Source organism: Myripristis murdjan, chromosome 7 (assembly GCF_902150065.1).
Source record: "Myripristis murdjan chromosome 7, fMyrMur1.1, whole genome shotgun sequence".
NCBI classification, from domain to species: domain Eukaryota; kingdom Metazoa; phylum Chordata; class Actinopteri; order Holocentriformes; family Holocentridae; genus Myripristis; species Myripristis murdjan.
Window position 1 is genome coordinate 24,572,447 of NC_043986.1, and position 16,482 is coordinate 24,588,928.

Sequence of the window (16,482 nt, forward strand, 5' to 3'; positions counted from 1 at the left end):
ACTATCAAAATCTCCAGAACATGTTTTTTCCCCCAAAATACATAATAAACTTATAAAAACACCTTTTGGAATGCAACAAAAGTTTGCATTTCTCCATGGCGCAATTTGCATTGTAAATTACCCAAAATACCTCAAATACCTTTGCAAACAGTGGCAGGCTGCCAAGTGAATGACTGTGGTTACGTACCAGCCTGTAAAATATTACTAGAACATCTTGGTGTCTGAGATGAAATCTTCTGCATGTCATTTATAATCCGGTGTCCAGGGAACAAGAAATCGAAGGGCTATTACCTTTCCCAGACTGAGCTTGCTGCACCACAAGTATCCAGTTTTATTTATGCTGAATAATTGTGGTCCACTGCAGCAAAGCGAACCTGTGAGAAATGGGACTTCATGGTTGTTATTTTGTGATTATTCAATATTGATACATGAGAAAGAGTTTTTAGATAAATAATTTCTACCAGTTTTGTGTTTTTGGATTAGTCTTTAGGAACATAAGACACTTTCAGTTGCAGCTTATATACTTTTACAATAATAAACAAAGGTAGACTGCTAAGATAAATAACTTGGTTGGGCTAAAAAAAAAAAAAAAAACAGGGTAATCTTTGATAATAGCATTATATATTTCTTGGGTGGTCTGTATATCACAAGGTACAAATCAGAAGGTTTCAGACTTTATGGCTCGAACGCTTGTCCAGCCACCTAAATGAGCTTGTTAGCATCAATGCATGAATGCCTTATTAAAGAGGCTTCTCATGGAAGCATTGCTGAGATGCCAAGTGTCACATACTGTACCCGAGCACCAACCACAAGAACTTAGCACCCACGTGCTACTGCAGCTGTACCTTGCACACACTTCAGACATGACTCGGCTGCTTGCTGAAAAGTGCACCAAAAAATTGCAATACTCTTTTCTTAAGATTTTACTTTGAAATGAATTGCTCAACTTTTTCAGGCAATGTCCTATGGATGTATATCTATATGCATATCTTGATTTCTGCTGAGCTTTATTGTAATCTTCATACGAATAGAGATATTTTTCAAATGAGAAAATGAAAAAGAAGACCTTGACTACTATTCTCTACAGCTCAGCTGGAATTCATGGAGTATATTAGGCGACTGATGATTGCTGAAGCATATTCACTTTGCTTATTGCCAAAGCTGTGGTCTATCAACATGTGCAACAGTATAGAGATGACAGACCAGTAATGTTTCAACATAATATTTCCCCTTTCATTGCTCAAGAACTGAGAGAATGGCACCCACTTGCGAGTTTTGATTGTCTTATGTTTTTTCTCTCAAAACGTGTTTAATGACAGCTATGTGAGCATGCCGTAACGCATTCGCTGCCCTGCCGTGGAACACATGGAGCCTGCCAAAGTGGTTGCGAAACCACCCTGCGCCACGACTCTGACAGGAATTTCCCATCGCCCCATTATCAGCATCAGACAAGCTGAGTGATTGCAATTACATCTGCCCAAATGCTAAGAGCAACTGCTTTTTCTCTTTTCCTTTAGAGAAGTGAGGTATTATGAATAGCCCCATTGTGAATCTATGAGGTTTCTGTCTGCCCTGAGTTGTGTAAACCGGCATAGTTGGGCTGTATCGCCTTAATGAGGCCTTAATTATCAGATTCCTGTACCTTAGTGACTAACTTGGTGGGTGACGGCTTTAAACAAAGCCTCCATATACAGCCATCATCGAGACAAAGGGAGACTAAGGCTAAATTTGACCCTAGATGCACTGTCAACAAGACACTATTTGCACTGCCTTTGGCACACAGAAAACTTAGTTTACAAACTGGGAAATGAATGCATATTAGGAAAAATTAATCCACTTCAGCTCTTATTATATCAGTCCAAACACACGCAATCAACCCTGGTTATAAAAAGTGACCATAGTTGGAGTCCAGATACGAAGAGGATGTGACATTTTGGATAAGCGCCGACCACCGGCCCAGACCCCGTGCATTCTGTCTTTCTTCTCTGTTTGTCAGCACTTCCAAACATGGCTACCTGCAGGGAGCACAGAAGAACAGACAGCGAGACTCTCTCCCTTGGAGATGCCAGGCTCCTGTATATTATGTTTTCAGCATGCTTTAGATTTTTTCACGGCAACCTAAGTTACTCCAAACAGATCCACACAGTCCAAGTCCCACTGATACCAAGGCTGCCCTAAACAAACTTGTTGCTATGATACCGTCCCAGCCCTCTCTGTCTTTCCAGCCCGAGACAAGAGGTTAGAGGTAATGCAATGGGGTGTAACTTTTGTTTTCACAGTAATATATAACAGTTCTCTGTTTTTCACCCTTTCTGACTTTCTGTCTGCTTCACCACTTGTTCTAAACTATTGGAGAATTTTGACGCTGCCTCCCGGCAACAATATGCACCTAAGTGGAGCTCCACAAAGAGAAGTTTGTCAGAGAGAGACTGTCTACCTGCCCAAAAAAATAATTGCTGTCGGTGTTTTGTGGTGTGTGATTCATGTAGTATTCCCATCTCACTATTTTGATAGGCGGCAAAAGTTTTTATGGCTTGTTTCTGGCTCAGCAACGTAAACACTTGCGTAGGAGAGGGAGAGACATCGCCATTTGCTCTTTTCTTGTAGTGTGATAAACCAGAAGGAAGCTATCCCATAATGCATCTCTGCAAAAAAACATGTCATGACCACATTTCTGCAACCAGTGTGAACTGAATGTGTCAGACCTTCCTCTAAATGGCCTTGCATTAATGATGTTTGGGTGAGTGTGGTTTCAGGAAGAGGCAGGATCACTATGCAACTATGCATTTTCAGTAATTTTCTTCTCAGATTGCTGCTGTCAGGTGCATTTGAGGCTTCCCTCAATTCACACATGGCTCCTCAAATTGTGTTTCATGTCTCTGTCATGTCTGCGTCGCTTCATCTTCTTTTTTTCTTTTTCTTTTCTTTCTTTTTTTTTTTTTTTTTTTACCTTGCTGAAACTGCTCAAACAGCCTCTGGTGCAATTGTACAAAAGTTGCATGAGGACACGAGATGCATTAGATGTTAACTCGACCAAAGTCCCCCACTGCTCAGCTTCCCAACATTAACACACAAACACACACACACACACATATATAGGCACACACACACACACTCCTCTCACGGTGTGGACAGGCAACAGGAGAGTCTCTTGCAGTTGGAGTGGAGACGGTGGGTTGTAATGACACAGTATCTTTCAGAGCGCTGTTCCCATAATTACGCTCTGTCTGACATGGATCTGTCATTGGCATTGATTGTTTGTCCTGATGCCCACCTCTCTGGGGAGAAAAGCAGAGCGGGGGGTGGAGGGGTGGGGTGCTTGGATTCCCTGCAGTTGGACAGGTTGCCCTCAGGAACCCATGGGAGGCCCAAACTGGAGCCATTGGTGAGATTGGTATCGTGTTAATGGCTCCGCAGGCTCCAAGATACATAGCAGCAAAACCATAAGAGGCACTGGAATGTGGAGCTCCCATGAATCATTGTCATAATTAGGGACAATTGCACACGCAGACCTGAGATTTTCAGACCTATTGTACTCATTTGAAACCTGTCGTGTCCATGTCTCACCACTTTTGATGTGTGTGTCTGTGTGTGTGTGTGTATGTGTGTGTGAATCTATGAATATATAACAGCATCAAAAATACACCCGTAGTAGCAGCAGAGTGCGCAGTCGGCTCTCAGGCGTCCTCATGCCACTAAGTTTGGTTATTATGAAAGACATGTCCAACGTCCAGTGTAATATGTGCCTCTTCATGGGAAGGATAATTCGACCCAGAAAAACACTAATAATGATTCTAATAAGGGCAAATATCCCCCGTTATCTCTTTTTCGAGTGACAGGAGATGCAGAGGGGAGTGCAGGTGAAGAGACTGCGGCTTCAGCCTCCTGAGAAAACTCAAAATACACAATTTCCAAAAATATACAGATTTACGGAGGAATGAGTCATATAAGCAGTGGGCCACACAGCTGAAAAATAATGCTGTTAAATGTACGCAGTGCAAAACTGAGGGTCAAAATTAGGTGTGCAACGGGTGTGACCACGCCTCATCCAATCATTTTAAACACGCCTTAGAGTAAATCATAGGTTTACCTGGGAAAATGGGAGTCACAACTAATTACAGACAAATGTGCGTACAGGAGACTTATTGTGACTGGTGACGTAATCCTACATCACTTTCTGAGATGCTCTGTTTGAGGAGGAGTTGCCATAGGAATCATGGGCTGGTTCACTTCTGGGTTTGAAAAAAATCCAGCTGCGTGCATGCACTTCAGAACTGAGAAAGAGAAATGCTAGCTAGCTTTAACCAACAAGCCAATGATATGTATCCAGCATGAGCTTATGTTGTGTAATCTCAGCTGTGGCTAACTGAGGTATCAGAGCAAATGTATTATCATTCACAGAAAACCCACTTTTACATCTCAGATTGCATCAAGCATCTTGATTTAACCAGCTTGGTTATACAGTTTGTTGGAGTGTTCATGTGCACTTCCTGCTGGGAAACTTGATAGATGATAAACTTGACACCAAATGAAATCATGAAATCACTGTAGGAGGTGTGGAAGTGAAGACCCTTTAAACTCAGCTGACCAAAAGGATAGAATTCATCAGCAAGGCAAGCTGATGATGAGAACCATGTAGGCTCCAGCACTAAATTTTGTGTTTATTCCTTGTTTTTTAGTTAGCTGAACCATATTTCATTGATTTTCCAGAGCCTTCACTCTCAATTTTTGCATGAAGGTAAAAATGTAGCAAGTGGTTGTGCTTTATGCATCCCTCATACCATCAGTTTTCATCCCAAACTCCATTTTCTCACCTTTCCCCATTCTCCTTGCATTAGTAATACACAAGCTGCACACCTGGCAACCCTCTGCCACATTAAGATTCGTGAGCGCCATGCATTCCCTTTCAGTTCTGGGGGATGAAATGCAATCTGGTGTTGTTTTCTGCCCATGCAAAGGGCTCGCTCCTCCCTGTACAGCTTGAACCAGAGACTCAGGCCAGCCTCTCTCACCGTGCAGGGAGAGCCCATGTGGGATTTCATTACTCAAATCAAAACTGTCAAGCGATTGTATATACCCAGGCAGAGGCTGATCTAGCAGGCTCATAAACGCCCAGGCTTCTGCCATCCATTTGTTCAGATGCGTAATCTCATATATCACACCTGCCTTTCCTGAGCAGGCCTAATCTCTCCGAAGCTTTTAGTAGAAATCCTGCTGACAGTGTTATTTGAAAAGCCCTGTGATTATTCGCTGTACAGTTTACACATCTCTAAAGGTAAAGCTGTGCAGGGCGATGTGCTGGGCGACAATGCCAATTGTTGCCTTGATTTAAACATCTTGTTGGATCACCTGGTTATTTGAATGCTATTTTAACACTGCCCTGTTCACTTTGATGCCTGTTTGTGGGAGTGCTGCCCATCTCCATTGCCCAAAAATTTGCATGCCCGCTGCATCACCACCCCTAAGACACTTTGATCTAATGAGATGGGCTGTGGGATGAGACATTCAGAATGAGAGGAAAAACACCAGTGTACTTTCACACAGTTCACAGACTGCAAACTGTAATCTTCCAAATCCAGTCAAAATCCCAGGGATGTATGTTTCACTAGTGAATATACACATTCCCTTTATTTCTCCCACTACGACATGATGGCAACCATGGATGTGCTTTAATGAAAAAGAGCATCTCTGGATATTTTGGCAGGCCGATAAAAAACATTTTTTAAAAAAATGTAATATTTGTGGACATAACTCTTCTGGCTCGAGACAGGTTTACAGTCTCGTGCTGGCAGAATGAATTCCTGAAATAAACTTTCCAGACCCTGGGAGTGAAAACAACTCCCTTTCTTTTGTGAGGGAGACTAGCCTCGGCCCGATATTCATCAGTGGGGATAACCTCTGACCCCAGAATCATATGACGCTGAGTGCTGGAGATCCTGGTGCAGCCAGACAGTCTGCCTGAGACGCCATCTCTCTCTCTCTCTGCAACACTCGCTCTCCCTCTCTTTCACTGTCTCCCACTTTTTCTCTTTCCTCACTCCCCTCTGTCTTACTCCCCTGTCTCAGCTGTTTTGTTAGCTCATGAGCTCCAATTTTTTAAAGTATTACACACAAGCATCGCTGTATCATGTAAGCCCATAGAAATGTCTATTTAAGCCGAGGAAATCTGAAAGCAATGAGAGATCTTGAAAAAAAAAAAAAAAAAACAGTACCCCTCCCAACAACAAGTCTCCCTCCGCTCTGCTAACCCCTGATTACCAACGCCGTCGCCTGTGCTCCAAACGTCGAGATACCAGCCTGCAGACAAGACGGTGGGCTCTCAGCGCTCCAAGCAATTACCATTAGGTAGGCCATGACAGAGCTTTTCCGCACCGTACTGAAACAGCTGCTGACAAGCCCCTTTCTCCTGAGCCCTGTGCTTGTGATGCTCTCGTTGTGACTTCAGTTTTCGGATAAGGTATTCTCAGGACATACCTGAGGGGGGAGGCGTCCACTGATAAACTATGATCTAATCGGCTCTACTTTAGTCGCAAATTAATAACTGAGGTTCGGGAAAGTTCAAACTGTTGCCACCCCAGCTAGGTGTAGCGGGTTGCATTGCTTATCAGTGTGATCACAGCTTTTAACCTTGAGGTGAAGCCGTGGATCTCATGGCTGATGTATTGGAGGGGTTTTATATGAGACATGCGATAATTACAGAGCAATCATGGATAAATCTCAGGGGAGGGTACATTAATACTTTCACTATTCCAGACATGGAGCCACTAAACATGTAATTACCTTATAAAAAGCAGTGCGCCCCTTTTTTTGGATGTACCTTTGCCTCAGTTGGGTGCACAGATTATTCCAAAAATAATAAGGGAAGGTAAAACAATAGGGTGATTTTCAGCAAGATAACTACTGAGATCTACTGTTTTTGCACTAATCAGCATTCAAATATATTGCACACAGGCTCGGTAATGAGCTCGAGGAATTCCAAAAACAGTGTTTGAATGTTCTCATCTGCAGACACATTTTTTATTGCCCCGGTGTTTACAGTAAATGGGATCTATGCTCTCATGATGTATGGTGGCAAAACATGGCTGAATGTTTTGACGAAAAGGTGGCCTACAGGTGGTCCACGAGTGGCTGTGTCGAGCTGACATCTCCCCCCCCTGCTTCCAGGAAGAGCAGGCCTTGCCCATGCATACGTCTCCATTCACTTCATAACCTGGCAACCATAAAGCCGTCATTAATCAGAGTTTGAGGCATTTCACTCAAGTGAGTCATGGTTGGAGCGGAGTGCCGTGCCAAAGAGGTGCTGGGCTTGAGTGCTGCGGCGCTCCGAACGAGGCGGAGAGCATGAGGTGACATGTTTTGCTGGTATAGAGGATATGGGAGATACTCCTGTAATGAGTGCTTTGTGAGATAATGGTATGCACGAGCCCGCCTCCCCGCTATGTTTCCTCACTCAGCTCCAGAGGCAGAAACAGCAACAAGAACAATGCCGGAACATGTCACGTCGACAAGCTCAGAACGCACGCTGGGCTCGAGGATGGATTGGCAGGGTGGTGCATGCCATATAATCAAATTTCTAAATTGTGATTGAGTGTGGCTGTGTTGCCTTAAACAAAACTCTACTGTGCCAGCCGTAATCCTAAGGTTTATATTGACAAGTTCCTGTTATCTGTCATGCACACTATACTGTAAATGCAATATAAAAAAAGTCACGTTGGCTTCGGTCCGAGAGTTTGCATTGCTTTTCAATTCCCAGCCCTGCTTGCAACTCTAACATCATGCTGCAGCAGCAACAGCAGCCCAGTCTGAGGTGGAGTATGGCTAACAGCTGTGTGCCCCTGTCCAGGGACAACTGGCTGTGACGGCATTTCCTTGGATATTCCCTCACATACTGTGTCTTTATTTCCAGTGGTCAAGCTGCCATGCTGAATCCCCATGCAGCACCCACCGTGGATAAATGCTGCATTGTCAGAGTTTTCCCCTCTGAGCAGCTGTCCGCAGCCCCTCAGGCGCTCTTCTGCTTAGCAACCCAAGCAAGTGCATGTCGGCTGTCAGAGCCTGGAGAAACCAGCATGCGAGATGACAGACAGTTTTCATTATACAGAACAGCCTACTCTAGATGTTACATTAAAAAAATATTTTCTCAAGATGTCCCCGTGTGCAGCCCATTAAAACTAGACACACCTGTGCATGTGTACATAAGGCATACCAATTTCAAACACAGAGCTGGATGCACCTCATAACAAACCATTTCACAATTCCTGGTAGTTACATGACTCAGTGAAAACCTACGTCGATGTTCCTGTATTTGGTTGTTAGTCAAGATAATCCGCCAACTTTGAGTCCTTGATTCTGCAGCCAACAAAACTAGTTGGACTCTGTGGATGCTTCTTGAGAGAGTTTCATCTCCTGACAGTTATACACAGGAGCTTGGGCTACATTGTGGTAATCTTAATTGGGTGGAATCATAAGACAGCAAGAGGCGATAAGGGAGGAATGTTAAAAAATCAAAAGAAGCAAGGATTTGATTACAGAGACTGAAAAAAAAAAACAGTAAAGCACAATCATGAGATTGAGAATCACTGGCCTTGCCTCACAGTGGCTGATTAAATGTAGGAGTTGCCACGCAGGCTGGAGCCAGGCGGAGTGAGTGTGTCACTAATAAGGCCTTGACTATTACCTGGACTGACAGCCAGAGAATGGGAGGAGAGGGGCTGGCTCCACACTGCTCAGTCAGCCAGAAAGCCCCCAAACGGCAGGGCTAACGCAGGTCAAGTGATTTGGCGCCTTGGGTGTATTAAAGCTATTTACAAGGGACTAAAGGATTTACGTTGCTTCACTATACAGTCTGCTGTTTTATACGACCTGGCGCTGGGTTGTTGGGTTCTCTGACCCCCTCAATCAGCGCGAAAGGGTAATAAAGAATGTTGCCTTTATGGGCGTGTTTGGGTTTTTGTTTTGTTGCACAGGAGAGGGGTATTTTTATGGGTGGCTCTTGACGCCTGGTGTGAGGGCAAATACATGGAGAGATGGGAAATTACATGGGATCCACATGCTCTGCACACACATACACACACAAGCACACACATGCACGGGACCTTGTACATACATATAGTCACGTATCCTTGTAAAGTTACAACTCCAGGTTCGGATTCTTTTTACACTTCACATGTTTTTACATAACATTGTGCAATATGACCAAATGATCATTAGACAAATGATCTACATGGATGAATTATTAAAAGAGGATTGCTCATCAATTCTTCATTTCTGCATATGAGATGTTTTATTTAGTTCATTCTGTTAATCTCTACCCCAGTGGAAGCATTTCTCATATAAGCCACTATCCAGCCTCAGACAATCCTCACTGCCTTTTTCCACATAAAGACATATGCTGCCATCTTGTGGATGATTTGTTGAGTTGTATGTATGCGCTACCAGTCGGCTTTGGCTTCCAAAAACTTGCCACAGGATGCTTTGGTCTTCATTTCACTCAATAAATTAAATCAATGAAAACCTACCCCAAGGAAATCTCTGAGCAACAGTTACATCCTGTTGTGATGCATCTGCTTCAAGCTAAAAGGTTTTGAGACTGGGAAAGGCCACTGTAGCGAATAATGCATCATCAGTGATGCCTGCCCTTTGATTACCTCATGTTAGTCAGTGCTACAATTAAACAAATGATCAATAATAAATTAAACTATGCCTATAAGGTCAACCACAAGGCATGAAACACATGCCTTAAATTGATCTAGTAAGATAGGAAAAAAGGATAAAAATGTAATTACTCACATCACTGGTAAACTATGATTGAACAAAATCCCTCGGGGCATAAAATACACACAAATGCACACATACACACACACACACACACACACACACACACACAGCCTGCAGACATTGGCCTGTCAATGCCCCAGCCAGCCGGTTCCAGACAGGCAATGTGGTCCAGATTAGATCAAACAGCAGGTAGCCCATTTCAATTCTACAAGCAGCTGTACAGCACTTTGTTACCATGACGACACTCGTCGTCTGCTCAGCTGTCTGCAGGCACAAAAATAGACGGAGAGGGTTGTGGTTGGTTCACATCAAGACCGGCTGAGATGATAGTGGGCAGCGGACAATCACAAAAACATATCATTAGACCGCAGACAGTCATTAAGGCTGCTGGAGTAGCACGACTGGGATGAGTTTGAACTGTGATTGGCCTTTAGTCAAACTCTGCTGCAGAAACAGATGCTGGCTAAACTTTTCTGATTTTGTGATTTGCTCCTTGCCAAGCGTGAGACCTCGCCGTGCCAGAAGTGATGCTTGAGCGGCATATTATCCCTGAAATGCACGCTTTGGTATAGCCTTTGCGGAGCTCTGTTTGATCCATTATGACAGGGGTGAAAGGTCGGCCTTCCCAGTGTGATAGCCTATGTAATCAAACCCACATGCACCACTGCCCCTACAGTGAGAGAGAATGCGTTACGTACAGTATGGCATTCCCTCAGATCAGAGCGACAGAGTCTCTCTTCAAGAAGCAGAGAAGTGCTGTTGACTAATTCTTCTTGTCAATGTGGGAGGCAAACTATATGCTGTCGGCAGCAAGACAGATTAACTGCAGGGACCAGTGAAGCCACAAATGCCCAGCTCTTGTTTAGTGGAGCAGAATGCCTCTGCAAATATGTTTCTTTCTTTTTTCTTTACTTACAGCAATTCTACACAAGTTGTTTTCTGTCTTTATAATGTGAGGTATTTATGATGTACTTCACGCTTTCAAAAAGAATTATTTACAAAACCATGCAGTGCTGTTCTCATGAAACACTGATGATTTTTTTAGTTAATCGCATTGCAGCATTGAATTAAAACATATCAGGTTTTACAGAGCCTATTTGAATAGAGTGTCATCCAAAATGACACAAAGAGTATTTCGCTGTATTCTGTTTGAGCAAATCCCTGCTTACATCCCTGAGACACTGTGCAGACCATGTCCAACAAGCACACGTGCATGCACACAGGCACACAGGCACAGTGGCTGGAGCACATTCACTTTTTTTTTGAGGACAGAGAGGGGTAAGAGGCACAAGGCTCCTCCCTGAGAGTTTGTGAAAACATTCCAGCAAAGTGAGAGCGGTCAAAGAATTGGAAACTCTCGCGGAGGCCTCACACGCTCTCTGTCCCCCTCACCTTTTGGCGTCTACAATGCTGCACTGCAGTACTGCAAGTTAAGCTGCAAAAAAGCGTTCACACCCCGTGTGGAGCTTGTTCGAAAGACGACTGGGCCCAGGAGGGATACCAAAATAATCTTCAAAAAGCTGGTCAGACAAAGGACGAGAGCAGTCCCCTGGATCTGGCCACCATGAAGCCGCTCTTAGTCTTCCTTGTTTCTACGGCCTGGGCTTTCACCAGGGGCCAGTATTACTACCAGGAGCTGATGAATTATCTGGAGAACAGAATGCTTGCTATTGAGGTAAGAGGCAAACTCCCAGTGAATCACTGAGAATCAATTAAACTCATTTCCATGCATGAAAACTGTTGCACATCATGGCCATGACACTAAAAGGTAAGGATGAGAAACACTTGTTAGAATAATAAAACAGACTGGCTCATAAGATGTTTAAGATTTAAGATTATGAGAACCAAGTTCCTGCTGCCTGCAAGGTTTCCTTCCGTATTTATCTGAATTTAATGTCTTAACCGAACCAGTCCAATTAATGCAATCTCTGCCCAGCTCATCAAATTTGCAGGGGCCTCCGGGAGAATATCAATTGATGCATACAGGCTGTGCCTCAGAGCTCGCCTTCTCATGCAACAGTCGATTTCTACCCGACAACATTGCAGTTTCGACAGTGTTTAGAGCGATGACACACTAATGATGAGTACAAGACCAACCTTTGTTCGGTGGAAGTAACATCAAACATTGTAATGCTCTAATCAGGAGAGGTTTTCTGCACAGGTAGTGTGAAATTGTATCACAACATAGCGCCTTAGGGAGGGAACAAAATTACTTGAAGCCCATTATTCTTTTTTTTAATGCAAAAGATGGGAGACAGCAGATTCATTGTATGGAAAATAAGCGAAGTTTTCAGTTGGGTAAACACATTTCTTTGCTTATACTGGCTGTTATGTGAAATAACGGGAATAAATGTATAATTCCCTCTTGTGTGCAGCCTGTCTGTTCTCTGACTAAGGAAGTGATTTCAGTGCAATGCAATGCAAATAGCAAATGTTTCCTCAAAGCCCGCTCATTCATTTAAACAGTGCATGTAGAATATATTTCCAGACTAAGATTATGAATATCATTTTCTTTCGTCAACCATGTGCATGCACGGCAACAATGAGAACCAGCAGCTGTTACCCAGTTGAAATGAACAATCTATTTACAGCTAAATTCTTCTGGCTTCATCCCCTGTGGCTTCTCACCGAGCTCATTCCCTGTATCAGCTCATTGCACTGAAATGAACATGACAATTCATCAGAAAGTTTTCATTGAACTTTCATTTTCATTTGACCACAGGCCCGCAGCACGCACAGGGAGAAAATGAAAGTGAGACAGAGGAGATTGCCATTAGTTATTACCTCCCATCCTGAATAATTCACCTGCCAATCTGATGGTGTCAGTCACAACACGGGGAAACATGAAACTGTATTCTGTTTCAGGGATGTTAATGCTTTGGCTGATGTGTGCACTGATACCTTCAGTTGTACTTAGTGTGAAAGAGGTGTTTCGGGGGGATATAATTAAACCTAATTCTGAGTTTTACTCTGCTCTGCCTTGATACCACCCATACCACCCAGGATCGCATGGAGCTTTGGAATGAACAGACCCACCGCTACCACTCGGAGCTAAAGGAATTCAAAAAGCTAACCGCTGAAACCATGAATGCACTGGGAAAGGATCACAGCTTGCTGCTCAAAGACTTGGAAGGCGCTGCGGCCCGGGTGGACCATGTGGAGCGGGAGATGGACTACCTTGAAACCCAGACAGCTCCTCGGGCCTGTGCGAATAAGGCAGACAAGGTGCTGGAGCAGGGAGCCTGGAGCGTGGAAGAGAGCAGAACAGATGAAGAGGAGGAAGAGGATTGGGAGGAGGTGCGCGCCAGAGTCTCTGGTGAGAAGCAGGGCGGTGCTGAGCGCAGCCAACCGTCCTCAGCAGGACGGATGCCTTTGATCTGCTACCTTCATTTTCATTCCCGGCACAGTCATGGGGCTTGCCATGGTTATATTTAGCAGTACACTAAATACTATGCCATCCCTTTTGCAGTTTTGCTGTCTTGGAAAAGCCATGCTACTGGAAAATGGGAAACAAACACAGTGTTGTTACAAGTCATTTAGCAGAGTGCTTTGAGTCAGTGGGCAGCCACGCTTTCCTGGAGAATTATGGTTTGCTGCAACTCATTTATATCAGTGGGGCTATTCCCCTGTTTGTGCTGCTTAGGCACAGAGTTTGTCTTTATAATCTTCTCCAGTCAAAGTGTGCTGCAACAAACACTGCCAAGACACAGCTGCTCAAATAAATCATTTACATGGGTAAAACAACATAAAACTATTGTCGGTATTACAGCTGTTATCACATTTCAACGCATATGGACTTTATATGGATATATTTCTACACTACACTTTGGAATATAATTGGCTCCAGAGGCAAAATACCGAATCCAGGATTATGGACGAGTAAAAACCTAAATATGAACAAACAAACGGACAAACAAAAAAGTAAGATAAGCCAATAAACTGTAAGTTAGTGCTCTCCCTGGGGCTTCCGAGAGCTCTGATTATGTGGCCTATAGGAGTGGTAAAAGGGAAACACAGGGGAAAAAAGGGGAGTAGACCCAGGTAAGACTCCATATTGGATTTCTATAACGCAATATAATAAAACCCAAAGCACAAAGACATTCATAAAGAAGTTACTAAACTTTAGTAGGGCACTGCAGATACAATCTTGACAATATTCTTACATGAGGAATTTGGCTCCTATACCATATATGTGTATTTGACTATTGTTAGAGAAGAAAGCAATGAGGCAACACTAATTTCTTGATTCCCCTCACTGATAAATTAAAATATAATCATGTCCATAAATAAAAGCACCTCTAAAAACAATAACACACATAACAAGATTTGAGTGGTACTATTGTGAAACAGTTTATATTCATGTATAATGTGTCATAATACTTGAATACATTCAATCAGGTATTTCATACAGAGTGGATGAGCCTGGCAGGGTTGTTTCTATAAGTTTCTGTGTGGATGGTCTCTTGTGTAATCTGCAGAGAGGAGGGACGGGAAGCTGCCCTGAGGTCAGTGGTATCACTGTCGCAGCTCCTGTTCAGCGGACTGTGCCGTGCATACAACGGTCCGCTGTGAATATTTTTCAAACTGACCTGATGTCAACTTCCTTGCATTGCAAGAGCTCAGTACATATTTGTGAGCATAATGCTAATTTAGCTTCTGGGCACATCAGGGGGCATGTTTTGTCCATGCATTATACTGAAAGCATAGTAAGTTATTACTTTTTATCAAATGAGCTCTCATATGGAAGGTAACTTCATACTATCTGTGTGCTCCCCTCGTATTTCCTCTCATTATGTGGTTGTGTGTTCACTTTCCCCCTGCCCAGTTTGAATCTGCTTTAATTCGGATAGGCAGATATTGACTGCTGCCGGCTACATGAAGTGTGCTGCATGTTAAGTTGCACATCAAAAACACATTTTGGGGTCATGTTGTTAATGTGACATGCTAATGGAACTAATTTCAACAAGGCGGATAAATTACAAAGTTAACATTTAAACAGTTTAATCCCATAACACTTTACACCTGTGTTTATTCATACATTTTTACATTTATTAAAAATGTTGAAAACATTAAGGGTTTATTTAGTTTTGGGAACAGACATAGATGTGATCCGAGAGATAGCATCTGGATGAAGCATGCGCCAGTGTTCATTTAAAAAGAATTTGGCTTTCTCTTATCAGGATTAGTGTGGAGCCTATTTACAACAAACCGATATTCATCACTGTGTGTTTACAGAGACTGTAAACATCATTTTCCCATCATTATTAAGAGCCAAGAACATTATCCACCATAATTTCATCTGCTGTATTTTCTCTCCAGACTGTGTGGACATTCTCTCCAGCATCAGATCAGTGAAGATCCTGAAGAGAGTGGGCAGTCCCAAGGGCATGTGGATCAGGGACCCCAGGTCTTCCAAGGTGTATGTCTTCAACGGGACAAGGGGACACAGCATCTACCAGTTCAGCTCGGTCCTGGACTTTTCCAGCTCTCCTGGCGTCAACCACAGCAGGCAGATCCAGCTGCCCTCTGTGTGGATGGGGCCTGGCAGCACTGTTTATAACGGCTATCTGTACTACATTCAGCAGGAGGCTGGTACCGAGGTCCAGGTGGTTAAATATGACCTGCTGAGCGGTTCAGTGACAGACACTGCCATGTTCCCGGTGGAAAGTCACGCTCCTGTTTACACGCTCAACCCAGAAACCACTGCAGACCTTGCAGCAGATGACGAGGGCCTCTGGCTTTTGTATGCCAACAGTGACAGCGAACCAAACATCAATCTAGCCAAGATGGACCCTGCCACCCTCGATATAGAAGAAATGTGGGACACCCGTTGCCCACGGGAGAACGCCGAAGCAGCTTTCATTGTCTGTGGGACTGTCTATGTGGTTTACAACACCCGCCTGGCCAGCCGCTCCCGTGTCCAGTGTGTGTTTGACGTCAATGACATGGTGCTCAGTGAGGAGGCTCCCCTGCTTTACTTCCCCAGGAGGTACGGAGCCCACGCCAGCCTCAAGTACAGCCCTGAGGAGAAACAGCTCTATGCATGGGACGACGGCTACCAGATTCTCTACAGACTAACCATGAAGAGGAAACTCTTGGTGTGACGACTTGGGAGTGATGGTCGTTCAATGGCACTGACAAATCAAATAAATAGATGCTACATGCCAGACTCCCAAGCCTACACTAGTTTTGCACTCCTACTACCAGCTGCAGACTCTTCAAAATATAAAGGGATGCGTCACCCTTTATGAAAAATTTGATATTATTTCACTTACACCCTTGCTGTTATGTAGTGAATCTATTGTTTTGTTATTGTGACTGAGTGCTGGATACTAGTTGGCTGCTCCAAATGCTAACCTTTAGCCTCCTGTCATTCAGGTGGCTTAAAAATAACTACTTTTAACCACTCAAAGAAAAAGTAAAACGTAAAATCCACATATGACAACTGACTGCACAGGGACCATTAGCTTTGTTGTTTGTATTTTTCCTGTTAACAACATCCACAAAGATCAGATATCTTTTGCATGTTCTGTGTCACTGCATGCCAGAGGAGCAGGAGACACCACAGAGACAGAAACAGACTGCTTTAGTTTGCAAGGACAAAACAAAACAAATGAAAAAAAAAAAAAACTTTCTCCAGGGTACTAAAAGATAGCTGGCAAGTCATGATGTGGTTAGCTTTTTCTTTTCCTCCACACAAGACAA

The 16,482-nt window shown here is 43.6% G+C and overlaps 2 protein-coding genes across 2 annotated transcripts in view; both read left to right on the forward strand.

The window, feature by feature from the left end:
- c1qtnf12 (C1q and TNF related 12) overlaps positions 1-16,082 on the forward strand; it is a 28,909-nt gene extending 12,827 nt beyond the window's left edge. Inside the window, exon 9 of the transcript XR_003928492.1 lies at positions 16,071-16,082. The gene's annotated coding sequence lies outside the window, so the exon portion shown is untranslated. The remainder of the gene's footprint in view (positions 1-16,070) is intronic.
- Positions 11,342-15,881, forward strand: olfml3a (olfactomedin-like 3a). Its single transcript, XM_030056405.1, has 3 exons — positions 11,342-11,452; positions 12,781-13,093; positions 15,097-15,881. Exons 1-3 carry the CDS (start codon positions 11,342-11,344, stop codon positions 15,879-15,881), a joined length of 1,209 nt encoding a protein of 402 aa, XP_029912265.1.
- Positions 16,083-16,482: the final 400 nt, after the last annotated feature.

Excerpts from the sequence above, each read along its gene's own strand:
- olfml3a (XM_030056405.1), top strand. The coding sequence starts at position 11,342 with ATGAAGCCGCTCTTAGTCTTCCTTGTTTCTACGGCCTGGGCTTTCACC. Across the intron at positions 11,453-12,780 it reads ACAGAATGCTTGCTATTGAG|GATCGCATGGAGCTTTGGAA; the intron begins GTAAGAGGCAAA and ends CATACCACCCAG. Across the intron at positions 13,094-15,096 it reads GGTGCGCGCCAGAGTCTCTG|ACTGTGTGGACATTCTCTCC; the intron begins GTGAGAAGCAGG and ends TTTTCTCTCCAG.